This window comes from Trypanosoma grayi (genome assembly GCF_000691245.1).
Source record: "Trypanosoma grayi strain ANR4 Tgr_52_V1, whole genome shotgun sequence".
Classification (NCBI taxonomy): Eukaryota; Euglenozoa; class Kinetoplastea; order Trypanosomatida; family Trypanosomatidae; genus Trypanosoma; species Trypanosoma grayi.
The window spans coordinates 15,116-41,260 of record NW_008825671.1 but is presented as its reverse complement, the minus strand read 5'-3'; the positions used below and the strand labels follow the sequence as shown (position 1 = coordinate 41,260).

General features: G+C 55.0%; 15 protein-coding genes across 15 annotated transcripts in view; all 15 read left to right on the top strand.

The window, feature by feature from the left end:
• Nucleotides 1–883: 883 nt before the first annotated feature.
• Nucleotides 884–1,426, top strand: DQ04_00521210 (hypothetical protein; the record flags this gene model as incomplete). Its single annotated transcript, XM_009309179.1, has 1 exon — nucleotides 884–1,426. The coding sequence occupies one exon, from the start codon at nucleotides 884–886 to the stop codon at nucleotides 1,424–1,426; it is 543 nt and encodes a 180-aa protein (XP_009307454.1).
• Nucleotides 1,427–2,187: 761 nt separating this feature from the next.
• DQ04_00521200 (cytochrome-B5 reductase) lies at nucleotides 2,188–3,114 on the top strand (the record flags this gene model as incomplete). Its single annotated transcript, XM_009309178.1, has 1 exon — nucleotides 2,188–3,114. The coding sequence occupies one exon, from the start codon at nucleotides 2,188–2,190 to the stop codon at nucleotides 3,112–3,114; it is 927 nt and encodes a 308-aa protein (XP_009307453.1).
• A 1,694-nt stretch (nucleotides 3,115–4,808) lies between these two features.
• Nucleotides 4,809–5,360, top strand: DQ04_00521190 (hypothetical protein; the record flags this gene model as incomplete). The annotated part of the gene is made up of 1 exon (XM_009309177.1): nucleotides 4,809–5,360. One exon carries the CDS (start codon nucleotides 4,809–4,811, stop codon nucleotides 5,358–5,360), a length of 552 nt encoding a protein of 183 aa, XP_009307452.1.
• Nucleotides 5,361–5,673: 313 nt separating this feature from the next.
• Nucleotides 5,674–7,047, top strand: DQ04_00521180 (putative C-14 sterol reductase; the record flags this gene model as incomplete). The annotated part of the gene is made up of 1 exon (XM_009309176.1): nucleotides 5,674–7,047. The coding sequence occupies one exon, from the start codon at nucleotides 5,674–5,676 to the stop codon at nucleotides 7,045–7,047; it is 1,374 nt and encodes a 457-aa protein (XP_009307451.1).
• A 575-nt stretch (nucleotides 7,048–7,622) lies between these two features.
• Nucleotides 7,623–9,911, top strand: DQ04_00521170 (hypothetical protein; the record flags this gene model as incomplete). The annotated part of the gene is made up of 1 exon (XM_009309175.1): nucleotides 7,623–9,911. The coding sequence occupies one exon, from the start codon at nucleotides 7,623–7,625 to the stop codon at nucleotides 9,909–9,911; it is 2,289 nt and encodes a 762-aa protein (XP_009307450.1).
• Nucleotides 9,912–10,154: 243 nt separating this feature from the next.
• DQ04_00521160 (actin 2) lies at nucleotides 10,155–11,309 on the top strand (the record flags this gene model as incomplete). Its single annotated transcript, XM_009309174.1, has 1 exon — nucleotides 10,155–11,309. The coding sequence occupies one exon, from the start codon at nucleotides 10,155–10,157 to the stop codon at nucleotides 11,307–11,309; it is 1,155 nt and encodes a 384-aa protein (XP_009307449.1).
• A 268-nt stretch (nucleotides 11,310–11,577) lies between these two features.
• DQ04_00521150 (hypothetical protein) lies at nucleotides 11,578–12,534 on the top strand (the record flags this gene model as incomplete). The annotated part of the gene is made up of 1 exon (XM_009309173.1): nucleotides 11,578–12,534. One exon carries the CDS (start codon nucleotides 11,578–11,580, stop codon nucleotides 12,532–12,534), a length of 957 nt encoding a protein of 318 aa, XP_009307448.1.
• A 522-nt stretch (nucleotides 12,535–13,056) lies between these two features.
• DQ04_00521140 (putative sphingosine-1-phosphate phosphatase) lies at nucleotides 13,057–14,520 on the top strand (the record flags this gene model as incomplete). The annotated part of the gene is made up of 1 exon (XM_009309172.1): nucleotides 13,057–14,520. The coding sequence occupies one exon, from the start codon at nucleotides 13,057–13,059 to the stop codon at nucleotides 14,518–14,520; it is 1,464 nt and encodes a 487-aa protein (XP_009307447.1).
• A 474-nt stretch (nucleotides 14,521–14,994) lies between these two features.
• Nucleotides 14,995–15,789, top strand: DQ04_00521130 (hypothetical protein; the record flags this gene model as incomplete). The annotated part of the gene is made up of 1 exon (XM_009309171.1): nucleotides 14,995–15,789. The coding sequence occupies one exon, from the start codon at nucleotides 14,995–14,997 to the stop codon at nucleotides 15,787–15,789; it is 795 nt and encodes a 264-aa protein (XP_009307446.1).
• Nucleotides 15,790–16,080: 291 nt separating this feature from the next.
• DQ04_00521120 (vesicular transport-associated repeat protein) lies at nucleotides 16,081–17,703 on the top strand (the record flags this gene model as incomplete). Its single annotated transcript, XM_009309170.1, has 1 exon — nucleotides 16,081–17,703. One exon carries the CDS (start codon nucleotides 16,081–16,083, stop codon nucleotides 17,701–17,703), a length of 1,623 nt encoding a protein of 540 aa, XP_009307445.1.
• A 239-nt stretch (nucleotides 17,704–17,942) lies between these two features.
• On the top strand, nucleotides 17,943–18,566 carry DQ04_00521110 (hypothetical protein; the record flags this gene model as incomplete). Its single annotated transcript, XM_009309169.1, has 1 exon — nucleotides 17,943–18,566. One exon carries the CDS (start codon nucleotides 17,943–17,945, stop codon nucleotides 18,564–18,566), a length of 624 nt encoding a protein of 207 aa, XP_009307444.1.
• A 437-nt stretch (nucleotides 18,567–19,003) lies between these two features.
• On the top strand, nucleotides 19,004–20,875 carry DQ04_00521100 (methionyl-tRNA formyltransferase; the record flags this gene model as incomplete). The annotated part of the gene is made up of 1 exon (XM_009309168.1): nucleotides 19,004–20,875. The coding sequence occupies one exon, from the start codon at nucleotides 19,004–19,006 to the stop codon at nucleotides 20,873–20,875; it is 1,872 nt and encodes a 623-aa protein (XP_009307443.1).
• Nucleotides 20,876–21,057: 182 nt separating this feature from the next.
• Nucleotides 21,058–23,226, top strand: DQ04_00521090 (ATP-dependent RNA helicase; the record flags this gene model as incomplete). Its single annotated transcript, XM_009309167.1, has 1 exon — nucleotides 21,058–23,226. One exon carries the CDS (start codon nucleotides 21,058–21,060, stop codon nucleotides 23,224–23,226), a length of 2,169 nt encoding a protein of 722 aa, XP_009307442.1.
• Nucleotides 23,227–23,527: 301 nt separating this feature from the next.
• Nucleotides 23,528–24,745, top strand: DQ04_00521080 (hypothetical protein; the record flags this gene model as incomplete). The annotated part of the gene is made up of 1 exon (XM_009309166.1): nucleotides 23,528–24,745. The coding sequence occupies one exon, from the start codon at nucleotides 23,528–23,530 to the stop codon at nucleotides 24,743–24,745; it is 1,218 nt and encodes a 405-aa protein (XP_009307441.1).
• Nucleotides 24,746–24,952: 207 nt separating this feature from the next.
• The window catches only part of DQ04_00521070 (hypothetical protein), a gene marked incomplete at both ends in the record, with an annotated part of 1,386 nt that continues 193 nt past the window's right edge, over nucleotides 24,953–26,145 (top strand). Inside the window, one exon of the mRNA XM_009309165.1 lies at nucleotides 24,953–26,145. This exon is cut by the window's right edge and continues 193 nt beyond it. Within this exon, the coding sequence (XP_009307440.1) occupies nucleotides 24,953–26,145 (1,193 nt within the window).

The window sequence follows — 26,145 nt, the reverse complement described above, 5'->3', positions numbered from 1 at the left end:
GACTGCTGGCGGCTTCGGGGCAGCGACCAACCCGACTACTGGTGGCCTCGGAGCAGCGACCAACCCGACTGCTGGTGGCCTTGGAGCTGGAGCTAATGTCTCGGTTCCTACCGCCACTGGGCTGGGCGCCACGGTTAACCAGAATAGTAGTGGTGGTGGTACGGCATTTAGCCCGAGTGGTGGGGCTTTTGGTAGTGCTCCTGCGGCTGGTGGGGCAGTAGGGGCGAAAACTACGCCTGGCACTGGCGGGGGGAACAACCCGGCAGCGGGAGGCCAAACCATTGGGGCCCCTGCAGGGGCTTCTGCGGGCAGTGGTGGATTTAATTTCTCTGAAAACAAACCCCAAGCTGCGACAGGGGCCCCTTCCACCCAGGCGCCATCGACGGGACAGACCGGTGGGTTTGGCTTCTCCACATCTAGCACGTCTGGGGCTACAGCAGCTGGCAACTTTGGTTCACAACAAAATGGTGTCACTGGACCCGCTAAAAGCTCGGAGAGTGGCGGGGGTTTTTCCTTCGGGGGCGCGAATCCAGGCGGTGCTCCTGCAGCTGGCGCGACTGCTGCGACGAGCACTGTTGCAAAGGATGCAACCGCAACAAGCGGTGGATTTGGCGGTTTTGGTTCTAAGAGCACCAGCGCTGCTGGCACCGCGACTGGTGCGACGACCACACCCTTCGCTGGTTTCGGATCGACATCGGCAGCGCCAACAGCGGGGGCCTCGGCAACTGCTGCGACCACCTCTAGCAATGCGGGAGTAGGGTTCGGCGGGGTAGTGGACACAACAGCTGGTGGTGGTGCTGCAGCTACCGCTACCACAGGTGCGGCGACAAATAGTGCCGGTGCGAATGCCCGCAAACCTGCTGCGGAAGAACTCAAGGGGAAAATGCTCTCCTCCATCCTGGCTCAGTTCGACAAGGACTTCTCAAAGGACTACCGTGGTTTCCACGACCTTGCGCAGCACATGCTGCTTCGTGACCGACAGATAATCGACCGGGGAAATGAGATTCTGGCGCAGATGTCGCAGCTTGACTCTGCCATCGCCTCTGCGGAGGGGACGAGGCAGACGCTTGCCGAACTGAAGAACAAGCAAGGGGCGATTGCGACAATGATGCAACGTCTGGAGGACGCGGTGCAGCCTGTCTACGCGAAGGCGCAGCCGAACTTCACTAAAGTCGATGAGACTCGTGAGGGAACGTATACGGCGGCGATCAACCTCTTCGACGAGGTGGAAGCACTGCGGCTGCGGCTACAGCAGTGCGTGGAACAGCACAACCGTACCCTCCGACAGCTGCAGCAGCGTGACGACCTCGAAAAGATGTCTGGGCTTGTTGACTACCAACTGAGCGCTTTGGGGGTGTGTGCATTGCGAGCGGAGGGCTTGGAGCATGAGCTTGACCTGCTATTGGGGAAGCCACCCGCCATGTGATGATGTTGCGTCGGAGTGCCGAGGAGTCCGTTCCTTTCCTTTTTGCTTACACACTGTTTCTCTCTCTTTCACACACATACACACACATTATATATATATATATATATATATATATTTATAACGTTAGTCTGCGCATTTGCTTATGTGTGGTTCTTCAAATTGCCCTCTGTGTTATATCTCTTGATGGGAGATGGAGGAGGGTAGAGATGATCGTAGCAGCGACGCAGACGAAGAAACACATTCGATCTGCCAGGTATAAGAAATTCTGTGAGGGATGCTCTGTGTGCGTGCAGGTGCGCTGGAGAACGAGAAGGACGAGTTGTGATGCACCTAATGGGCTTTGCGTCGTACAGGAGGTGGAATGCAGGGTGTAGAAGAAAACGTCAACAAGGTGAAGGAGGGTGTGTGCGAAGAGAGCGAGAGAGAGCGAAAAAAAAAAAAAACCAAACAGAAGGGCACTGGCATAGAGTGAGCACTTTTAACAACACGTATTAACGACGGCGAGGAACAAGAAGAACCACACAGCACATTTCTTCTTTGATCGCCACCAGCGCTCCGTCACTGTCTTATCCGTTTCATTCCCGCTCAGCCACTCCGTAGTTGTGTGTCCCTGCTGTCTTGCTGCCATGCTTCTTCTGTTGTCTCACTCCGTCTTTCGTTTCTTGCTGTTGCCCCCCCCCNCCCCCCCCCCCCCACTCCACGGAAATCGGCGCATAGAACAAGACGCGTTTTATTCGTGTGAGAGAATCAGGTATTGGACAATGAAGTTTCTCACCTTCGGCGCTGCTGCACTGCTGGGAGCGGCATTCCAGTCGTTCAGCACATCGCCCGACCGCGTCGCGCAGTGCCGTGCGGAATCCACCTTCGAAACAAAGTTCAAGCCGTTCGTGCTAGGTGAGGTGGTGAACCTCGCCGAGGATGTCGCCGTCTTCCGCTTCCTGCTGCCTAGCGCCGACACCACGTTCGACCTCACGCCGTGCAGCACGCTCCAGGGCTGCATCAAGCAGGGTGGGAATATCGTCGACCAGCCGATGCGCTTCTACACGCCAATCACACCCAATGGCACCAAGGGCTACTTCGACCTTCTCGTCAAGAAGCAGCCGCGCGGCCGCTTCACCGAGCATCTGTTCTCCATGAACGTCGGCGAGCCGCTACTCTTCCGCGTGGTGCAGTACAAGCTGCAGTACAAGCGAAACAAGTGGGCGGAGGTCGGCATGATTGGAGGCGGTACAGGCATCTGCCCGCTGCTGCAGTTCATGAACGCCTCGCTCGACATGCCAGGCGACAACACTAAACTCTCACTGCTGTTCGCCAATAAATCAGAGAACAAAATACTTCTCAAGGGCATGCTTGATAAGAAGGCTGTGGAGTTTGCTGATCGTCTGAAGGTGCACTACACGGTCGACGCGGTCGAGAATCCCGAAAACAATTACAATGGTTTTACTGGCTACATCACAGAGGAAATGTTGAGGGAAACGATGCCGAAGCCATCGCTGAGCAACTTGATTCTTGTGTGCGGCCCCGATCAGATGATGGCGCGGGTCGTCGGTGCCCCGCCAAGCGTACTCAAGGCGATGAGCAGCGGCAATGCGTACCAGCCAGCAGGAACGGTGCTGAACAACGCGGCTGATGTGGAGGGCATCCTTGGCAAGCTTGGCTATACGAAGGACATGGTCTACCGCTTCTAGTTGATGTGGTGTGGCGGCGGCAGTACCAAAAAGAAGGGCTATATTCCCTTGAGGGAAGATGTTTTGTTTTTGCTTTTGTTTAGGTAGGAGTTGTGGGGTTTATGTGACATCGGTGTGTTCTCCTTTTTTTTTTAGTTATGGGTGGGGGTTTCCTGTGTGTTGAGCACGGCGGGGAATAGGAGGATCCTTTTCATTTGTCTGACTTCCCATTTCGCGTCTGCTTTTTCTTGACGGGTGCGGCTGTGCGTGAGGCGGGTGTTCCCCAACGCAAGTCGCCACGTGCGACTGCTCTGAGCCGACACTGCGAAGTACCGTAGGGCCCAGTGGTCGTGCAGCAGCAGCAGCAGCAGCAGCAGCAACAACAACAGCCAGCACTCTGGGCCGCACTCAGACATCACGTTTAGCTACGCTTGTGCACGCTGATGCATGCGTGTGGAAGCGCAGGGGCGGGGGAGATACATACGCCCAACTGTGTGTATGTGCCTCTGTGTGTGTGTGTGTGTGTGTGTGTGTGTGCACTCGCTGTGGCCTTTGCGTTTCGCCATAGGGGGCGCAGCGCGTGAGGTGGGGTGACTGATTGTTTTAACTTTTTATTTAGTGTGTGTGTGCGTGCGTGTGAGAGAGAGGGAAAGAGAGGAGGGATTTGACATAAACCAGCAGCGCGAATGGACGTAGGGGGAGAGAGACGAGACAGGGGCCCGACACGGTGTACGTTTAGCACTAGTAGCACTGCGGCAAATGAACAGAGCGACGGCAAGAAGAAAATACAAAAAAAAAAGAAAGTGTCTGAGACAGAAACATGAGCAGAGACAGCAAGGCAAACAAAACGAGCAAAACAACAACAAAAAAAAACACAAAACCGGAAATGAATGAAAAGGAAACGAACAAACAAACAGAAGACAAAGAAAATAATGCCGAAGTGAAGAAAGAGGGACTGTGCCGACCTCGCAGCTAGGAGTGGGGAGGGTAGACAGCACTACACAACACAAGACACTAATTTTTTTTTTTCCTTGCGGGGCTATTGCAATAGAAAGCTCCCTTGTGTGACCCCGCACCTTCCTTTGTCCTCTTCTTTTTATTCCCCCCCGTCTTTTGTATGTATTGGCCTCAGTTGGACTTTTGCACCATCTCCTCTTCCTGTCCATTCCCCTGGCCGAGGCTGCGAGTGGTGTTTGCGGTGCGGCTGCTTGTCTCCGTTTTGTCCGCCGCGGCGAGGGGACGAGGCGAGGGAACTCAGGGATTTGGGGGAAGACTGTGAAGCAGGTGTGAAAGTACCGACCTTTCTACCTCAGAAGGAGACAACAAGCGCCTTGAAAGAAAACAAAGAAATAAGAGAGATACGTAAAAGGTATATTTGCACCACTATATATATCTATGTCTATTTACCATTGTACGCAGGGGTGGGGGGGAGACGAATGTGCGCGGGGAGGAATAACCGAGAGAAGGGGGGCGGCAGCGGCGGAGGTGATTCTCAACGGAGTACAACTTCCGCAGCCGCTTGCCAGGCATGACGAGGGGAAAGGGGAAAGAAAAAAGGAAACAAGAAATAACTGCGGGGGCATCTTGCACATTGGATCGTGGCTGTATTTGGTTCTGTTTTTTTGTTCTTCAAATCGTTCTTTTTTCTCTCTATCTGTCTTGTGTGTGTGCTGCTGCTGCTGCTGCTGCCACGTTGGCGTGGAGGAAGAGCTGCCATGAAGGACCGAACGGCAGCCGCATTAACAGAAGATGCGCGGACAGCAGTGAAGACAACCCGTGGCCGCCCGCCTAAACACCAACAGGTATCGCAACACAATCAGAAGTTGGCAACAAACCGTATCTTCTTTCTTTACGCCTCACTGGCGGGAACCTTTGGCGCTCTCTCCGCTGTTGTTGGTAAACTCGCCGTTGCCGAGAGCAGCGGAGAGTCCATTGCCGCACTGGCGACCCCATTGCTCTCCGCTGTGGGCGTCCATATCGCCGGCGCACAGCTTTCCGGTGTGTTGCTCCTCGCAGTGCGGGGTCTTCTACTCGCCGTGAACGCCTTTTGCACAGCGCAGATGTGGCGGTGGTACCTGAAGGCCCTCTCGTGTGGCCCCACAGCAGTCTGCCAGATTATCAACACAGGGACGAACTTCGCTGTGAGCGCCCTCTTTGGTCTCTTGGTGTTCCGAGAGGAGATAACTGTGTCGTGGGCGGCGGGGGCCCTTCTTGTCGTTGTGGGGCTCGCATTGGTTGTGACGGACGCGGATGCCCCTGTGCGGTAGTGCTCGTGTGTATGAACTTGTGTTGGTGCATGTTCATGCCTCTTGCGCTGTGTGGCTGATCAACAGCGACGGGTGGTGCTCAGCTTTTTGCCTCTCTGCCTTGCTTCCACACTCATTTGCGGTGTTGTTGCTGCTGCATGTTTGTTGTTTCTCCTCCACCTCGATGCGTCGCCTCGGGAATGCTGAACGAAGGGGGAAAAAAGACGTTTTAGACAGTCGACAACACCAAACCCGCAAAGGCGTACATACGCACACGGGACGAAGGAGAAAGAAAGAGAAAGATAGAGAGAAAAAAATACACACAAAGAGCCAGATGGCGAATGCCACTCGGGGAGCATCAAGGTCACGTTCCAAGACACCGCGTCGTGCGACGTCGCGCAGGCGTGGTGGGTCGCCGACGCCCAAACAGAGTTTGGAACTCAACCCACGCACGGTGGGCTACGAGTGGGGCGGGCCTGTGGGCGCAGCGTGCATGGTACTGCTTCTCCCCTCCATCGTGCTTGCGCTGAATACTCTGTGTTCTGAGACGCAGTGCCGTATCGATGGTGTGTACACGCTTCCAACGACGCTGGTGGAGACTATCAAGGCATCTGTGCCGTATCTCCCGCAGGCACTCGGACTCGAGCTGGCGTGGATGGCACTACACGCACTGCTGTATCTTGTCCCCATCGGCAAGCAGGTGAAGGGAATGAAGCTGCGCAATGGGGAGACGCTCGTGTATAACATCAACGCCGTGTACGTCTTTGTTGTGATTCACGCCGTCTTGGGCGGGCTTCACTACAAGGGTATCATTGACTTGGCAGAGCTAGCAGATATGTTTGTACCGCTGATGCTCGCAGCCATCATTATCTCCACAGCGATGAGCGTCGTGCTGTACATGGCTTCTTTCCGCGCACCTACGGTTCTACTTTCCGCTGGTGGAAACACTGGCAGCCCCGCGTACGACTTCTGGATTGGCCGCGAGCTGAACCCGCGCAGCGGCGCGCTGGACTGGAAGTTCATGTGTGAGCTGCGCCCTGGCCTCATTGGGTGGAGTGTGCTCAACTGGGCCTTCGTCGCGAAGGCGGTGGCGACAGGCACGTGGACGCCGAGCATTGTTGCCATTGCGCTGCTCGATTCATTCTACACCTTTGAGGGCCTCCTATTTGAGGAGGGGAATTTGACTATGATGGACATTGTGCACGACGGGTTTGGCTTCATGCTATGCTTCGGTGACCTCACGTGGGTGCCCTTCACCTACACGCTCAAGGCGAGATTCCTTGCGTACCACCCGGTGGAGCTCAGCAACGCGTACGTGGCCTTCTTCTGCGTGCTTACCCTTGTGGGCTACATTATCTTCCGTGGCGCCAACAATCAAAAGAACAAATTCCGCCAGAACCCCCGCGACCCTGCGGTGGCAAAGCTGAAGGTGATGCGGACGTCACAGGGCAAATCGCTCATCATCTCCGGCTTCTGGGGCATCTGCCGCCACCCCAACTACGTGGGCGATTGGCTCGTGACATTGGGGTGCGCAGCGCTCACTGGCACGACGGCGCTCTTGCCGTTCTTCCAGCCGGTGTACTTCGCCGTCCTTCTAATTCACCGGCAGCTGCGCGATGAGCAGCATATGAGAGAGAAATATGGTGAGAAGGACTGGGCGAAGTATACCAGCATCGTTCAGTATCGTCTCATTCCCTTTGTCTACTGAGGCTGAATTCATCGACAACATTCATCGTGGTACGTGTCGGCCTCAGGCCCACCCGCACCATACCGCAAGAGGAGGTGCGTTTTCTTTTTCCTTTTTTTTGGATGGGGATATACTGATTGCAAAAGATGAAGAAAAGATAGAATGAGCGAGATCGGTGACGCTCAGAGAGGTGGGGGAATCGCTGTTGTGATGAGGATGATGGGATCGAACAGAAAAAAAGATGAAAAATTATTCAAAAAGGGGGGTGAGGGGTCAGGAGAAGCAAAAGGAAAAGAAAAAACACCGGAGAGTATTTTTGATTTCGTCCACTACAAGGATCTATGTACGAGAGTATATATATATATATATACATAAAGACCAGAAGTGGAATTGTACTGTTGTTTTCGAAAGAGAAGCATTAAGAAGAGGGGTATGAGCGACGATCGTACGCTGCTCTGTGAAAATACACGAACTCTCCTTGCGTGGCCATTTCATTGTTTTTTTTTTTTGTGGTTGTTGTTGTTGCGTTTCTTTCATCATTCCGGTTGTTGAATTCTGAGCGTGACCTCCGTCTCACCCGAGAAGGGAGGCAAAGGATGTCGTGGATTCGCTTGGAGGCGGCGAGTGGCCTACGCATCATGGCTCCATCCTTCAGCCCGCCGCCACGTATGGAAGGCATAGACAAGTTGTTCAGCCGCCCCATTCACGCGCGCGCATTTCACTGTTTTCGCAGTTGCAACGTGTCAGACGAAAGTGACAGCAACACCAATAACGACGGCGTCAGAGTTGCGGTGGAAGTTCTCGTGCTGGTGCAGCGGCAGCAGGTGGGCGGCAAACTGGGGGAGGTGTGCATCGCCGTCGGCAGCGCGGCGGCCACACGAAGTGACTTGGCCGTCCTACTGGAGTGCGCCCTCGAGGCGGTGCTGCGCAGCAACAACGACGGTACACGCCTGATCCTTGATGCGCTTTGTGCACCCCCCTCAGTGCTGTCCACGCCCTTTTCCACCACCGCAGCCGGGGCGGAGGTGGCCGAGTACGACGGACTTCCAACGGCAAAGTCGTCACCCGCGCACGAACGACGCGTGGGCGGGTGGCGCGCCGGTGATGTGGTGCCGTCCAACAGCAAGCGGCGACGTGACACGCGCCGCGTCGCTGTCATGATGCGACGCAGGGCGCTCCTATACTTTGTCGGCCAGGACGTCGTTCCCGTCAGCCTGCTATTCTGCCGCGTGTCAAGCACGGGTCCTGACGGCTGCACGTCAAGTACTGCCGCTGCGCAGCAGAACCGCAAAGACCTCCAGCCCCTTGCGAAATCTGCGGCGTGTGCGTGCAGGTGCCTTTTGGGCGTCCTTGATCGTACCCTTGTGGCTGCCTTCGACGTTAAGGACAATACCAATCAGCTTCTCTGGAGCGGCGGTGAGGCGGACAAGCCTCCGCTTGTGGCTGCTTTTTCCACGAGCGGGCTCCTTTTTGGCTCACCGTCGTTTTTTCACCTCACAGATCACCGCGACCGTCTCTTCTTGGCGGCGGTGGCGATGGATCGGCTGAGCCGGTGGTCCATAGAGCGAGACACATCTACACCAGCATTACTTGTGCACGTGTGTGAATTGCTTCTAAGATGTCGGAAGGAGGGACTGATGATGAAGTTCGTTTTTGTTTCGGTGGGAAGCGCGGTGTCCTGCGTCTTGGGCTTCCTGGCGGTGAACGAGGGTACCCTGTGGAGTGCTGAGACGTGGTTGCAGTTTGTGAAGACTCACCTCGCCACGCAGAGAACTTCCGTGATGCTCAGTAATATTATAGAAGCCGAATATGATGGCATTGATGACGATGATGGTGGCGCTGTGGGGGACGCTGTTGATATTGAACCCAGTGGTAAAGAAAATGTGGGCGAGTTCACCCCACACCTACTGCTCTGCGTCGCGTCGCTTCATCCTACGCCGTGGTTTCACCGGATCCTTCACGAGATGCACCGGGTTGAGGAATCAACTCCGAAAGCCGCCCTCATGGGCGCAAACGGTACGAGAAGCAAGAGCACACCTCATTCCGCAGGTGTGTCATGCAATTGTCTGCCACTCTTTGTGCGGCGTACCAAAAAAGGATCGGCACCGCGTCGTTTTATTTGGCACACTGATGCAGCCGATCTCCCGCTGGACATGGCGTGGTGCGTCGCCGCCAGTCATATTGTCAGGGCGGAGGCGGAGGTCTGCAGCAAGGGGTACGCAGCAGGGCACCACTCTCTCTTTTCAATGCTCTGTGACACTGCTGAGGACCACGGATCGACGCAGCGGTACGGTGTCGGCTGGTTTCAGCATTGCTGGCGCACTGCGTCGTGTGCTAGAAACGCTGGTGACGACCACAACGGCAGCGGTGTGGAATGCTATAGTGGCTGTTCCCACTCTAGCACGGCCCAAGTGAACCCAACAAAGTTGCTATGTGGGCTCTCCTCCATTGGTGGTGGTCCACGTGCGTCGGTACATTACGAGGTGAGGGAGCGAGGCGGCTGCTTTCCGAGTCGCAGACCCAAGGTTTCGGCTCACACCGACGACGACGCACCCGTGTTTACGTCGCAGGCAACTGTCTTCCCCTATTCACTTCTGTTTGAAGAAGATAACGGCAACGGCCCCGTACTGGCGGAAGAAGTGGATGAGGGGCGGTGGATGACGGCTTTCTACGCCGTCGGCCGTCACTGCATGAAGGGCGCCTCACGTGAGACGTTACTGCAGGAAATGCTTCTAGTGGAGGGGGACCAGGCTGAGCGTGAGGAGAATGTTGCCGAGCTGCTAGGGCAGCAGCATCGCTCAGCATCCAATGACGAATCATTCGCTGCCTGTCGTCAGGCGGCGTGCTGCGTCCTGGAAGAGGTGTGGCGCTACACTACTTCATAGAAGGGGGACCACAACCAAACAATACGTGACTCTTTGAGAGTCTCACAAAGAGGAACAGATCATACACATATGAACGCAAAGGAAACGAATCTCTGGTGGTAGCAACGAGCCCCCCCCCCCCNCCCCCCCCTCCCAACAAAAAGAAAATGAATAGCCTCTTATTCTGCGTGTTCTTCTGTTTTTTTTTATTCCATTGTGTTGTGCCTGTACATGGCGGGAAAGACTAGAAAAACCCCATTGCGTATGGACACAACTCTGTGGGATGAGGAGCCGGCAGTGGTTCTTGACAACGGCAGCGGTAACATCAAATGCGGTTTCGCTGGCGAGGAAGTCCCACGGTGTGTATTTCCCACGGTTATTGGGACCCCGAAGAAAAGCGGAAGCAACCCGCGTACGTATGTGGGTGATGAAGCTCTACGGGAGAAGGGCCTGCGCTATGCGTACCCGATGGAGCACGGCATCGTTACGGATTGGGACGGGATGGAGCGTGTCTGGCGGCACGCGTACGAGGAGCTGCATGTCCCTGCAGAGCGACAGGCAGTGCTGCTGACGGAACCCCCACTGAACCCCATTGGCAATCGTGAGAAGATGGCAGAGATTCTCTTCGAGTCTTTTGCTGTGCCGGCGCTCCACGTGCAGATTCAGGCCGTCCTAACGCTTTACGCTGCCGGTCGTACAGACGGGCTTGTGCTCGACAGCGGTGACGGCGTCACGCACCTCGTGCCTGTGTTTGAAGGGCAGTCGATGCCCGTGGCTGTGCGGCGGCTGGAGCTCGCTGGGCGCGACGCGACGGAGTGGATGATGGAGCTGCTGAGTGATGAGCTTGGTCGTCCGTTCACAACAACTGCGGACCGCGAGGTGGCGCGGCTTGTGAAGGAGCGTTGCTGCTACGTCGCAGAGTCTTTTGACGAGGAGCTTCAGGCCGCGGAGGAGGCGGTGGATGATAGCGCCAGCGAGCGCTTCACGCTGCCGGACGGCGCGACGATTCCCGTTGGGCGCGCACGTTTTTGCTGCCCGGAGCTTCTCTTCAACCCCGCGCTGGCGGAGCGGCCGTACGACGGCATCCACCGCGCTGTTGCCGACTGTGTGGAGTCATGTCCCATCGATCTACGGCGGCGGCTGCTCGGCAGTATCGTGCTCTCGGGCGGCAACACCATGTTCAAGGGGATGCAACAACGCCTGCAGCGTGAGGTCGCGGCGCTGGTGAACCCCCGCGCGGCTGAGGACGTCTGCGTTGTGGCTGCGAATGAGCGTAAATTCAGCGTCTGGATAGGCGCTGCGATTCTCGCCAGTCTGACGTCCTTTGCGTCAGAGTGGTTCACGCAGCAGGAATACAACGAGCATGGCTCCTCCATCATACACAAACGGTGCGACTCCCTCACCTTTGTGTCCAAGTAGTACTTTGCTGTGAATGCGTATCGAAACTCCTCCCACCCTGACGATATATCGGTCTAAATGAGTGATTGCATAGTTGTGTATAAATGTGTCTCGGTGGGTATGTATGTATGTATGTATGTTCGTAGATGCGTGGCGGTGCATGTGTCATTTATGCACTCTGCACTCATCTTGTTTCCTCTTCCCCTGTCCTCCTTTTTTCTTTTCCGATGGGCACAAAGGAAGACAGAGGTGGTATTGTCTGTCTGTTGACTGTGTGCTCGAAGTGCCCATGCACAGTCCGCCATCATCGCAGTCTGTTGACTCCGCGGAGAACATCTACAACCTGCTTTGCGCTGTTCAGGCACAGGCTAACGCGGATGACGAGGAGATTAAGGCGCTGCGCCTTCGCATTGCGGGGTGTGGAGGCGATGCCCGGGAGACGCGTGACGTAATTCGCAACCTGTCACAGCAGCACGAGGTGGCATGCGAGGAGCTGAAATCGAAGCGTTTGTGCGTTCAGGAACAAGCGGCTCGCTGTGCCGGGGTAATGGAGGTGCTCAACTCCACGCGGCAGGAAGTGGCAAAAGTCGTTGAGGGAATTCTGACATCTGAGCTGCCACTGCACCCAGCAGCGGCAACCACCGCAGAAACAGAAGCAGGCACAGAAGCAGCAGGAGGAAGCAGAATTATCCCGGTAGGGCCCCCACAGGGGCCCTTGCCACCGGCAGAACTTCACGACGTCACGCTGAGCCTGAAGCGCAAAATCGAGACGGCCGCGCTGCAACAGCGACATCGCAATGCGGTGCTGCGGCGGCGCCCCATGGAGGCGGTGCAAGAAACAAGTGCGACCGATGAGAGTGAGGCGGTTGGGCCATTTGCAGTGCGCTTCCGACGCGAAGCAACAACACCAACAATAGCGGATGGTGCTGTTGAGGTTCAGACTTCGTTTCTGGAGGGCCGGCGGCGACGAAAAGTCATCACATTTAACGACGGCCAGTTAGAGGTGCGCGCGGACATTGTCCGTGGAGCTGCGGCGGCTTCTGTGCCTTCGGCGCACGGCAGTACTCCGGAGAAGGAGAGCGCTCCTGCAGCCTCTACTGACACTGTGGTTTCTTCTTCTGCTGCTTCCAGGGCTGCTGTCACTCCTGTTGGAGCGCTGCGTTTCTCTGCGCGGGCCGCCGACCTCAAGGGGCCGTGCGCACCGCGAAGGACATGGTGGCGAACAGAATCCCATACCGGGAGCTGAAGCACATTTTCTCCTCCTCGCGAGAAGTGCAGTTTCCACCGACACCAGTGACTCTGGGAGCCTTATCACATACGCAATTGCTGATCCGTTTGGATATGGCGGGCACATTATCTTTTTCTGTAATGTTTTATTTTTTATTTTTTGATTCTTCTTCGTTTTCTGTTGGAGGGCCGCTCGCCTCCTACAGATGTATTGTTTTTTTTTTTCTTTTCTTTGAGTGTGACTTTGTGGATTCTTCGCTAATTGAAGGGGCAAGCAAAAAGTAAAAAAAAAAAAAACGACGATGAGACAGCAATCAAGAGAGGTGCAATTGGATGACTCTCCCTCTTTGGCTACCGTATCGAAATATTTTCCCTGCTGTTGTTCTGTGGACTGAGCTCTCGCTACGCACGCGATACCGCTGCTCCGTTTTTCTCTCCCTCGCACATCTATTGCACCAGTTGGAAGGAGGAGGAGGCGAGGGTGGGTGCTAACCCTTGCAGAGGGGCGTTCGTGCCGGTAACCGAGGACTAGCGGAGTGCTATGCTTCATCAGACCATGGAGACTCTGCAGCCGGATGTACAGCAGGAGAACCACCTGAAGAAGCCGAAACATGAGGAAGCGGTGGTGAACTTCATTTCTGATGTTCCTGCCTCACCTCGCGCGCTGCCGCAGATACATAAGGTTCCCTTTAAGAGCTGGTACATGTCCAATTACTGCAACGACGTACATTTGTTGTTTATTTTGCGGGTTCAGCGATGTTTGCCCTCGATGCAGCGTGTTTTGACGTTCTACTTTAAGACATGGAGTATCACAGGGGAGACGGAGTTTTACACGACTTTCATCCCGCTGCTGTTTTGGATGGGCCTCCCATTCGAGGGCCTGAACATGTGCTTGATTATGTGTATAAGTCAGTACATAACTGGGGCTATGAAGGACAAAGCTGGTTGCCCGCGTCCGCCTTGCCCGCCTGTTGATCTACGCGGCAGGGTGAGTACGTCCAAGGAGTACGGCTACCCTAGCACTCATGCATCTCATAGTGTCGTATTTCCCTACGCAGCATACAATTTACTTGCCTTGTTTCTTCCCGACCATCCTATTCTATGTTCGTTGGTGTGTATCGCTTTTTCCATCAATGTTTCTCTTTCGCGGTTATTCCTTGGTATGCACTGGCCTGCGGATCTGGTAGCTGGATGGGGCCTCGCTGGTATAATCGTCACATTTCACCGTGCATTTCTGGAGGACTGGTTGACGGCTATCTTTGCCCTGGAGCACGCCATGCTGTGGCATTATGCCGTAGCCTTTTTGATTATGCACGTTCTGGCAGTGTTGCACGCGGCACCCGCTGACCCGTGCCCCTGCTACCTGGACAGTCTGCGCTTTCTTGGCGCCACGCTGGGCGCTTTCTTCGGCACGTGGATTTTCCGCTCACACTACGGTGTGGCGGAAGTCCGCACACTACCGACCGATGTGTGGAGTGTGGTCTTCTCATTTCGCTTCTTTGCGGAGTACATGTGCTGCCTGTTGGTCCTTGTTATAGGAAAGGAACTCACATCGTTTGCCTCCCCTCGATTTCTACGCTGGTTCTTTCTTATGGCCTCGCGAAGAGTCTCAGGGGATCGTTCAGGGGTGCTACAGAGGGTGTGCGTTCTGCTTTCTCATACCGTGCGCCGTGCGTACTGTATACCGTATCATGAAGATACAACTGAAGACGCTTTTCGTCAGACGCCGCAGCACCAAGATCAATGCCAAGCTTCTATCCCCAGCGACAGCATCAGTGCATCGGGTGGTGTGGGTAACACCACTAAGATTCTGGAGTTTGGCGTGCAGCACACACCCGAGGTAAATGGGTTTTTAAGAGAAAACAGCCAGATGTGGTCTCCGCGCACGCACAAGCACTGGTGGCTGTGGGAAGCGCATAGATGCACGATTTCATACTTTGCGGTGGGTCTACTAGTTGCGTGCATTTGCCCAATGATCTTGCGTGAATTTTTCGGCGTAAAATAATTGAGCGGATCGTTTTATCAGCTATGGGGTTGTGTGTAGCAAGGGCGGTATCAACGCTAAAGTGAACCGCTGCTGTTTTGGCACATAACCCAACATCATCAAAAGGAAATATAGCTGGAGTGAATGAGGAGTGAAAATAATAATGGAAGCCAACAAATAATAATAAAAAAAAAATACAATGTTTGAATAGGATAGCGGTAGGGAAGGCGTAAGGAAATGTCTGCGACCACCGTGTGCTCCGCTTCCTCTTTCTTCCTTACTTCTTGTGTCGTTGTCAGAGTTCGCTGTTAGGATTCGTGCAGACCCCGCGGCTCCTCTCGCAGCGCTGCGGCCTCTCGAACAAACCGGGCACACATAGGCAGCCGTAGGAAAGCCTACAACACTCTCAAAGCGGCGCAAAAAAAAAAAAAAATGGCGTTTCGCCTCACTCTGCCCGTGCTCGGGTCTCGAGCTAAAGGGTACCACAACCGCGTGATGGTGTACGCGCACCGACGCCACAGTGCGCGCTACTTGCCACCGAAGCTCGCCCACACGCGCTCGCCTTTGGCGAACAAGTCCCCGGAGGAGTACGGCAACACGTGGGACCCCCGCACAGGGGTGGAGTGGTATTATCGAATGCGGCGGCGCAACGCGTACCGCCACTGGCCGTGGGCGCGCTGGACCGATGATCCGGTGCGCCACCACCGCGAGACGGCGTGCAACCGCACCTTTTCGGCCGCATCGGATGGGCCAAACGATGGGGTTCCTCTGTGGGACTACTACGCGGAGGTGGGGCAGGAGTACACTACCCCAAGCCACTTCCCGTTGCACTACATGGCCCCATTCATCCACCAATACACAGGGAAGGTGTGGCCGCGAAACGAAATTGAGCATTATTTGAAGGTGATTGAGCAGCGCACGGGCCTGCGTTCTATTGAGTCCCTTCACGAAGATCTCCCGCGGCTCCGTGAGTGGGGAGAGACGGAAATGGGCATGGTCCCTCATGGACTTCTACAGCACGTTGAGATGCTTGCGAGAGAAATCGTCTCACAGAACGAGAAGAAGGCATTTCGCAAGAAGATGCACGAGAATGGAATTTTGCGCACAGCAACGATGGAGCGCTATTATGCCCTGCCGCATCTGCGCTCAGGCCCGTCAATGCCGATAGCGCTAAAACAGCCGTCCGGGGAATACCCGTGGGGCAAGTACACCCGCATGCTTGGAGACGAACGGATTCATCCGCTGCAGCGGCCGGACGGACTGTACAAGGATAACATGTATCCGGCGTAGGTGTGGAGGTGAGTCCGCTTTGAGACCGTTTCTCTCTCGGTTGCCCTGACTGTTGTTTTCTCGCGCGGTGCTGGGAATAGAGTGCCTCATTTAGCCTCAACTCTCCCTTGCTGCCCCATTTGTCTTATTTTGTCCATTGGTTGCTGTAGAAGCAAACAAACACAAAAAAAAGAACAAGGGAACAAAAGGAACTGCCCCACTAGTTGTGGGCTCGTTGAACAATTTAAAGCATCTTCCGTATTCTTTTGCTGTTACAAAGTGCAGCGTCCTATATCCAGTGAGTGAAATTCCATGTGGGGCTTTTTCAACGAAGTGCGCGCAGCGGTTCGCCAGACGATTGCTCCTACTGCCGGCACCAACGGAGAAGAGCAAAAACAAGGGGAACGTCAACAGCCCCCACCGCCACTCCCTAAATTGACAGAGATTGGTGACAGACTCAGTGAATGGTGGGACATACTTAGTGTGGCAGCTTCGACAGCTGTGCAGAACGCCATGGGTGACTCTACCAGCGATGGGAGTAATGAGCCACCGCCCCCTCTCTTGCGCCTGAGCGTGGAGGAGCGCGCTGGATTGCCTTCTGATGAGTTGTTTCGTGGTCTCACGGAGGCGGTCAGCATTATCGCTGCGCGGTCAAATGAAGCCCACAAGGAGGCGCGCTTCCTCCTCAGCTTAAGCTTGGAGGAGCAAATTGCACACACAAGTGACTTTCTCAACTGCTACCAATGGTGGGAGAAGCTAGTCAACAAACGCCTTGCAATATGTCAGGAAATTGTTGAAGAATACAAACGTCTACCGGAAAGAGAACCCGATAGTACAATACTCCTCCTCACTCAACGTATACACGGCATACGGGCAAAATGCTTGGAGGATATGGCCAACATCGCTGCCAGAGGACGATTACTGCGCGAGGAGCGATACGACTTTCTCAATCTCCCAAACTCTGGCGGCAGGGAGCCAGCGGATTCCGCACATAAACAGGCTCCGGCACTGCACCCACAAACAGCAGCAAGTAAAATCAAACCCACGGAAGCGAAGAAGGAAGACAAACATGATACAAAACGAGAAAATGACTACAGCGATAGTCATTCAACCATACAACTGGAGGTTCAAGACAAAGCACAAAAACTAAATGAAGATACATCACCCCATTTACATGACGGCCAAATCCGCCGTCAGGCCGGGGAAGAGGCAAGGCACCTAGTTGAAGAAGAGGCACGGCTCTTAGCTGAGGAGGAGGCACGCCGTAAGGCTCAGGAAGAGGCACGCCGTCACGCTGAGGAAGAGGCAAGGCTCCTGGCTGAGGAGGAGGCACGCCGTCAGGCTGAGGAGGAGGCACGCCGTCAGGCTGAGGAGGAGGCACGCCGTCAGGCTCAGGAAGAGGCACGCCGTCAGGCTCAGGAGGAGGCACGCCGTCAGGCTGAGGAGGAGGCACGCCGTCAGGCTGCGGAAAAGGCAAGGCTCTTAGCTGAGGAAGAGGCACGCCGCCAGACTGAGGAGGAAGCACGCCACCAGGCTGAGGAGGAAGCACGCCACCAGGCTGAGAAAGAGGCAAGGCGTTTTGCCGAAAATTCTAAATGCCAGAAACGTAGTTCTAGTATTGCTCTTTCGCCTGATGTGTTGTCTTCACTGGAGCACGATGGGAGTGTTCAGAGGATCGCTATTGTGCGAGCACAGCAAGATGCTTACCTGACTTTGGCGCGTGATTTTGTGCTTGCGACGCGTTTGGTTGAGCAGGGTATGACTGAAAAGGCTTCCAGCAGGGTGAGTGACGCGGACGGCTGGGGGGATGATGAGTTTGAAGAGGTTGAGGTGCACTATACGAATCCTTCGCCTTCTCGGCCCTCAACTTCACGTGCAGTGTCTCGTGTTCAATTGGAGGAGAACGATAATGATGAGGAGTGGGGTGATTGGTAGGAAATGTTGATTTTCCGTTGTTGCTCTGGTTCAGACTCATTGTATCTTCTTTGTATTCTTTGGCGTTTGTCTGGTTGCTTGGGTGGAATAGCACACCGAAGTATTTTGTTTTGCTTGCTTTTTGTTGCTTTAATGAAGAGCCGTGTCTCTTTCCTTCTCCGTTATCGTTATAGGTATTCTCTGCACAAGTACGAAAAGTGAATCGACTGATAAAGGGAGGGACGCAGGGAAATAAGGAGATGCCCATCGCGGAGGTGCAGCCTGACGTTGATTCCCAGCCGCAGCCTAAGGAGCAGCAGCAGCAAGCGAGCACAGAGACTGGCAAAAAGAGCAAGGGCAGTTCGTATTACTACTGGCATGGACACGAAAAGGAGCGCGCCAAAATGGGGGATGTGGCGCCATTGCCAAAACCACAGCTGGTGAAGAAGTCCGATGAGATAGCCCCCATTGCGGGCGCTGTGATGCACCCTATCACGAAATACAGCTGGAGCGACATGGAAAACACTGTGACCGTCTACGTGGATACATTGTTTGAGGGGAAGGAGTCTATGGCGCCCAACACGCTTCAGGTGGAGTTCAAGAAGCGAAAGCTAACGGTATCCTACGTGGCAAATGTTGAGACGTCCAAGGCGAGCGTAGTGCAGCGCACGAAGCAGCTGGTGCTCCACCTGTCCAAGACCATCAAGGCGGAAGAGAGCAGCTACAGGGTAAAGGACACGAATGGGCAGGTTGTGTTGCGGCTCCGGAAGGAGGAGGCGTCGGCGTGGTACGATCTGGTGGACAAGAACGCCAACTTGGTTGACGATGACTCTGCTGACGAGGAGCAGCCGAACCCTATGGAGAAAGATGACGACCTTGAGTGAGATGGGGTTAGCGTTGCTCAGGTAAAGGGTGATGTAGCTACTGATGCATGCTGCAGTGACACTTCAGTTAGGAGGATGAACACCGATGCATACAGCCTTAAGTATACTTCCTGTTTTTTTGCTAATTGATTATTGATCACACCGTATTTATTCACTCTTCCACATGCACACACACACGGTGTGTTGGAGTGTTGCCAGCGACTGGTGACTGACCGTGGAAATATACTCATCTTCTTATTTTGCTCACTAAATCTCTCTGTTGCAGTAATGAGGGTGAACAATTGATTGCTCAATCCTTTTATTCTTTCTTCTTTCGTAGGCGTACCCCACGAGGAGTTGGCTGTGGGAGTGGGAAAGAAAGGTTATATTCTCAATTCTTAGCTTCTTTGTAATTCCTTTTTCACAGAGAGCCACAACGGCTGTGTTTCGGCACACGTATGTGCCCACTGCAGCGCCGCATGTTGTGGCAATTGAGTAGTGTGGCGTCACACCGCTTGGCGCTTACGCAATGTGCCCCTTCGGCGCGCAACTGCTGCTGTTTCTCGCTTAGATGCTTCTCCACCGTCGGTTGTGGTGCGGCGTGCGCGACCAACACCAGTGGAAGTGGAAGTGACAACACAAATAAGCGTGCGGGTGATGCGATAAGTATACCATCTATTATATTCTTTGGTGGCGACATTGTGTCTCTGGTAGCCCTCAAGATGTTGCATGAACGTCTTGAGAAGATAAAGGCGGTGATTGGAGTTGAGATGCCTCCTTCTGAAGAGCAACAGTGTATACCAAGTACTCCAGCAAGGCCACAGCTTGTTGTGGTGTGCCCGTTCCTGCCCGGTGATCCAAAAGCCGTATCGCAGCGGCACCGCCGTCAGTACCCCGTGGCGCGTTACTGTGTCGAACAGGGCATACCACTGCTTCCTGTTGACCACCCGACATCTCTTGCGCAGAGTGGGACGTTGCGGTATCTTCTTCACCCATGGCACAGTTCTTTGGAAGAAGGCGGCGGCTCAGCGCGGGAGGAGGGTGGGTACATAGCAGGCCAGCCACTGGAGGCATTTGATGTTGCGGTTGTAGTGTCGTTTCGTTACTTCCTCCCCAACAGACTCCTAGAGCGACTCCCACGTACCGTCAATATTCACCCATCGCTTCTGCCGCGGTATCGCGGAGCGAGTCCCATCTTCGCGCCGCTGCTGCGCTGCGACGAGGCGGGTGGGGCAAGCATCATCAAGATGGCGGCGCGGCAAAAGCTGATGGACTCGGGTGACGTCTTGTGGCGACAATCGGTGCCGATCCCGCGCGACATGAGCGTCCGCGAGTACTTCCCGCTCGTGACGCGGCTGGCGGCGGCGGGGCTTTGCGAGTGTCTCTTCGGCGGGCCGCCTGCGCTGTCTCCCACCACCGACTGGCACGCGGTGGACATCGCCGCCGACGCAGTGACGGATGCGGCTGCATGTAGCGTGTGCGACTGGCCACGCAGCTTTGACGCCCGCTGGAGTGCGGCGTGGCCGCAGAACTACAATGTGCACTTCAGAGATGATCCATACCATGCATCGCGGTTACCGAAAGACAGAGCTGTGCTTCATTGGGATGCCATGACTGCAGAGGAGGCATACGGCACGTGGCGGGCCTTTGTCGGTGGGGAGTACTTCAGTCCAACTGTCAATGCGATACTTGACAAGGGAGCGACACCTGTGCGGGAGCAGCTGCTGAAGCGACTGCTTCTTGGCGCGGCTCGGAAGATTAAAAAAAGCATCTGCGATCATCAAAATCCACACGAGGGGACACCATTATCATCATCATCATCATCGCCACCACCGTCGTCATCGTCTGCAGTAGTAGGCGAAGGCAACTGCGGCGGCTTGTCATCACCACCGTCAACAAGTGCAACGAGTGGCACGGCGACGACAGAGGAGATGTCAGTGGAAGCAGATGATCATCACCATCTGCACCGCCATCTTCTCATTCCCTGCACATTCACTGACGCCGTACATCCAAGAGATGTTCCCAGTGCTGTGTGGCAGGAGCTTCGGCAGCTGGAGAAAGGGGACGATTCTGCGACGATACTGGCGGTTCATCAACACCATTACGATGACCACGACGTGGAGAGCCATATTTCGCCTGGCAGTGCCTACTTCCCCAAAGCAGTTGAGGATATGTGTGCGGTGAAGTGTCGTGCGGGGTGGTTCGTGTGGCAGAAGGCGACACTGAAGGGGTCCACATCTCAGCCAGCCTACTTGCTCCGAAAAGGAATGGCCATGAAGACTGGTGTGCTGTACGTCGGTCTCTTCGTGGAGAACAATGAGGGTGAATAGGTCGGTGTTGCACAAGGGGTAGTGTTTTGGAAAGGCAGGGAACGTGCACCCCTGTATACATGTCAAAAGCAGAATAAAAAAAGTCCCTCTGTGTGTATGTAGGATTGTGTATGGAAAATTCTGTGGTCATCCTCCTTTCTCATGCTCTGTTTAGTCACACAGCCACAAGCCTATTGGAGAAGATGGGCATCAAAGGTAGAAGAAAGCGTATTCGCGAACGGGAGGCCAAAGCGCAACAGGAAGAGGAATGGGCCGCGGATAACAGCAGCGATTACGATGACGATGACGATGACACCATTGCAGTGATGGGCAATGGGCCAATGATGCCGCCCGTGGACGCCGGCGGGCGGCTGCGCATGAAGAAGACGGACTTGTTCAACATGCACGACCTGGAATACCTTGAGCGCATCGCGGAAGAGCACGAAAATCGTCGCACGAGCCACCTGCGCAAGAAGCGGGACAGTGAAAACGTAGAAGAAGAGGTAGCGGAAACGGAGGGTTTGATGCAGCACCATTTTGACACGGAAGACGCGCTGCAAACGCTATTCAATTCTGCAGCTCGAAAGGCGGCGAAAGGAGAGGAGAGCTTGCTTGAGCGGCGCCGCCGTGCCGCCAAAGGCGCTCGCTACAATCATCCACTTATCGGCATCGACCCGCAGATTGTGGCTGCGCTGCAGAAGGAAGGGTTTTGCTGCATGACGACCATCCAAGAGCGGGTGATCCCGCACGCTCTGCAGGGCTACGACCTCCTTGGGCAGGCGAAGACGGGTTCCGGAAAGACACTCGCCTTCTGCGTTCCGGTATTGCATACCATTCTCAAACACGTGCGTAAACAACCCAACGCGACGTACAGCTTGATGCTCGCACCAACGAAGGAGCTGTGCGTGCAAACGCACGATGTACTCAAGAGTGTCTGTCAGCATATTCCGGCTGATGTTGCCGTATTCTCTGTACAGCTCATCACGGGTGGGACGAAGGTGACGGAAGAACGCCGGCTTCTGACGGCAGGTGCCTCAATCGTGGTTGGAACTCCCGGCCGTGTTCACGATCATGTTAAGCACTGCGTCAATTGGGACCTCACGCGGTTACGGTTCCTCGTTCTGGACGAAGCGGATCGTATGCTGGCGGATGGATTTCAGAAGGATCTTGATGCTATTGTGCAGCGACTGCCACACTCCCGTCAGACCTTCCTGTTTTCAGCAACGAACTCCAAGTCGGTGCGAGAGCTCGCCCGACTTTCCCTGTCACGCACACCGCTGTTCATCGCGACCACCGGAAGCGCACCGACGCCAGTGCAGGTGGCGGATCAAGTCCTCGGTGACGCTGTTGCTACGGACTCCCTCGTTATGCCACCGTACGGTTCCTACGAGGACCCGCCTACGGATGATGAGCAGGAAGAGGAGGAGGAGGGAGAAGAGGAAGAGGAAGAGCATGACGATGATATTGAGGAAGATTCGAATGGGGCACAACATCAGCTGGAAGGTGACGATGCGGAGCCCATCCCGAGCAGTCTGCGCCAATTCTGCCACATCACACCTGTGGGGAGGCGTCTGATTTGTCTGTACACATTTGTGAAACGTGTCGCCCGCACTTCGAAGGCGATGGTCTTCTGCTCCACCATTGCCAGCACCATATTCCACTTCCAGATGATGGGCTCTGTGGGGTTTCACGATGAGGTGATAATGCTTCACGGGCATATGAAACACCGCCAACGTGTTGCTGCCTTTCAGGCCTTCAATGAGTGGAACACTGGTGTGTTGTTCTGCACCGATGTGGCTGCACGTGGTCTCGACATTCCGAACGTGGAGTGGATTCTGCAATACGACCCGCCGCTTGACCCCACGGAGTATGTGCACCGCATTGGCCGTACGGCACGCGCAGGCAACGTTGGCAACGCTCTGCTCTTCCTTACACCGGAGGAGGTTGGCTTTGTGCGATACCTCTCACGCTTCGGCATCACTCTGGAGAGGTACCCGATGCCGGAGAAGCTCCCGCCGATTCAGATGAAGCTGGAGCACGTGCTGCAGCTCGATCCCATCGTGGCGAAGAGCGCTGTTAGTGCCTACAGAGCGCACGTCGGCGCGTATCAGAGCCACCTGCTAAAGGAGACATTCAAGGTGCAACGCCTCGACCTGGCTGGGCTCGCGCGGAGTTTTGCGCTTACGTCGCCGCCGAGCGTCACGCTGCCGAAGAACACCGCAGAGGAGAAAAAGCAGGAGTACGTCAAGGGGAAGCTCAAGTCGCTCAACCGGCGTCGCCTTGAAGCGAAGAAGTACTACGAGGCTCAGAAGACAAAACCACAGTGGACACCTGACGGCTGTTTTGTAGGAGCCGTCCCGCCAAAGTTCTGAGACGGCACCTCACAGCCGCTGGTGTGTTGGTTTAAAAAGAAATTACACGATTAATGGAGAGAGCATTGTCTTTTTTCCACCATTTTTTTGCCCTCGCGCCTTCTCCATTTCGCTACTTTGCGTGACAACTGCTGTGGTATTGTCTAGTGCATTTACCTTCTGCGGATGCAGTGGACATCCGTATATCTGTGTGTTTTTTTTTCCTCTTTTTTTTTTTCTCTGGTGGGTTTTCGATGCCTCTATGTCGCGCACATATACGTCTGTATGTTTGTGGGAGGCTTGCAAAGGCTCGCACTTCCGAATGGAGGACGGCACCACTGTCTGTCGGGGGGGTCTCACCACTAGCGCAGACAGTACGACGTGCCGCAGGCTGAACGGAAGCGGGGACGCGGGTGTTCTCCGTATCCCTGTGGTGCTCTTCAGCAACACACACTTCTTTTTCCCACCACCGCCATTGCATCCGCACAACTCAGACCAAACAGGGGATGGCAAGGACCGCTACCACGGTAGCATCGTGTTTACGAGCACGATGATCGTCGTTAAGATTGCCGTCAACACCTGTAACGAAGAGAACAACACCAATAATCGCAATTTGTCAAGTGATGACGGAACAGTACGTGAGGTGGCCGCCTTCACTGACAGCGTTGACGCCGTGACAGGGTTTCATATGTGGGTGTCCGACGCGCCACGTCACACGTTGTTTTACCGGCTGGAACTCCTGGGCGGGGCGCACAGCGTTTTCTTCCAGATCGACGAGGCACGTGTAGGGTCACCGCCCCTGTGTACAGCCGATAACACGGGTGATGTAGCAGCGGAGGGGCTTGTGCCGTGGTGGGCACATCGTGTTGAAGAATTTATCGGGCAAAACATCGACACATGCGTCTTGCCGCGCGAGAACGACAACAACAGTAGAGACCCCTCAGATATGAGCTTTGAGGGGTCTACTATTGACTGGGGTGGTCTGCTGGCTTCTGCGGTAGAACAGCTCAACAGTGCGAAGGGTTCTGCATGCTGCTGCGCAGAAGCACAGAACGTCTGTGGGTGGAGCTTGCCGGTGATGTACGTGAGCGCCCTACCTCCTCCTCCTACTCCTCCTGCAGTTGTGGGGACCGAGAGTCCAATTGCCACGATTGCAAAAAACAGTGTTGCAGAGTGGGAGGCACAACGACTGAACTGCACCCAAGCGGCATTCACTGCTCGTATTGCGCTAATACACGACGAGTATGTGAAGCGAGAGGATCTTCTTCTGCAATGGATGTCTGAGTTCCTACCAGCCGAAGTTGGTGTGAGAAAAGGTGTAAATTCTGGTATTGCAGCTGCGTCGTTGAGCCTGCGTGGCCAAGCCTCAGTGGAGGAGAACCAGCACGAGTGTGGAGGAGACGGCTTGGGCATCACCGATGAAGTGATGCAGCTACTCGCCGAAGAAGAGAACGTAGCGCGGATGAAGTTAGTAAAGTACACCGCCAGTGTTCAACAAGGGAGCCATGGGAGAGTAGCGCCGCAAACACAAGAGGCGTAGGGTGTGGCTATTTGGCCAGCTGTGCGCGAACCATCCCTGACCATCGCTGTGCCTGTATTTTTCTGTGACTCTGTGTGGGACTGTCATTGTTTGAGCCAGAGAAAAAGCGACACCTCTTTTCCTCCCGTTTTTCTTAAGCAACAGCAACCCCGCCTCTGTTTAGCATTACAACACAACGACTGGTGCTGTGGAGGCATCGCACAACGAATGGAAGACCCCGAGAGTCGCCGGCGCGAGATTGAGACTCGCATTGGCGGGGCGTTGAGCAACGCGCAGCACGCGTTGAGCGTCAGCTCGCAGCAGAAACTTCCCAATGCCATGGCGTTCACGTACACGGCGCTGACAGCTCTGGTCGAGTACCTCTCTCTCCCCAGTGGCTCCCCAAAAGCAGCGGCAACGGCGAGTCGAATCGCGAAACTGTGGCGTAGCATAATGTCCAACTTGCGCCAGGGCGGGGGCGGCAGCAGGCTGCACAGCTCGACAGTAAGTGAGGTTGACGACACCGCGGCTCCCGAATACGATGGGACAAAAACCCAGGTGGAGGGGGCGGAGCACCCTGATGTGCTGCACCTCCAGGAGCGCCTCGCGAGCATAAAGGAGGAACACGAAGGTGCACTGCAGCGCCTCAATAGCGTCCAAGAAGAGCTTGTGGCGCTGCAGCACTCCACTGCAAAGTACAGAGACGATATTATGATACAAGAGGCGGCGATAGAGCAACTCCGTGGCGAGAATGACGCCCTCAAAGAGGCGCTTCAAGAAGAAAATGTCAAGGCAACGGCACTGGCCGAATCTCTACAGGAATCAAACGAATTATTACAACGTTTGCGGGATGCAAATAATTCTCTCCAGACGTCCCTAGATCAGGAACGCAGCTCTCGACGTGAAGAGAAAGAGAAAGCAGTACTCGCCACACAATCCTCTGTTGACAAGGATGACTACGAGGCGCTAAAGCTGCAAGTTCAGCTTCTCCGTCAAGCATTGCGCGAAGGATACAACAACACAGCAGCGGGGGAGGTTAAAGTAGGCAAGAAGACAATGGCTGATATTGAAAACGAGCACCAGGAACAGCTTCTCGCCATGAAGCTTACAATCGCACAGCAGTGTAAGGAAGAAAACAAGCTCATTAGCGAAATTGACAAACTCAACAAGCGCATAGAAGACTTAAACCACAAATATAACCGTGAACGTGAGCGTGCGGAGAGCGCTGAGCGCAGCGCCTTTGACAGCGCCGATAGTGCCGAGCAGCGTCACCTTGAGCAGCTGTCTACCCTCGAGACGGCGATGGAGCGGCAGAAGCAGGAGCATGCCGCCGAGGTGGAGGAGCTGCGGGCCGCACTGCAGCGTGAACGTGAGCGTGCGGAGAGCGCTGAGCGCAGCGCCTTTGACAGCGCCGATAGTGC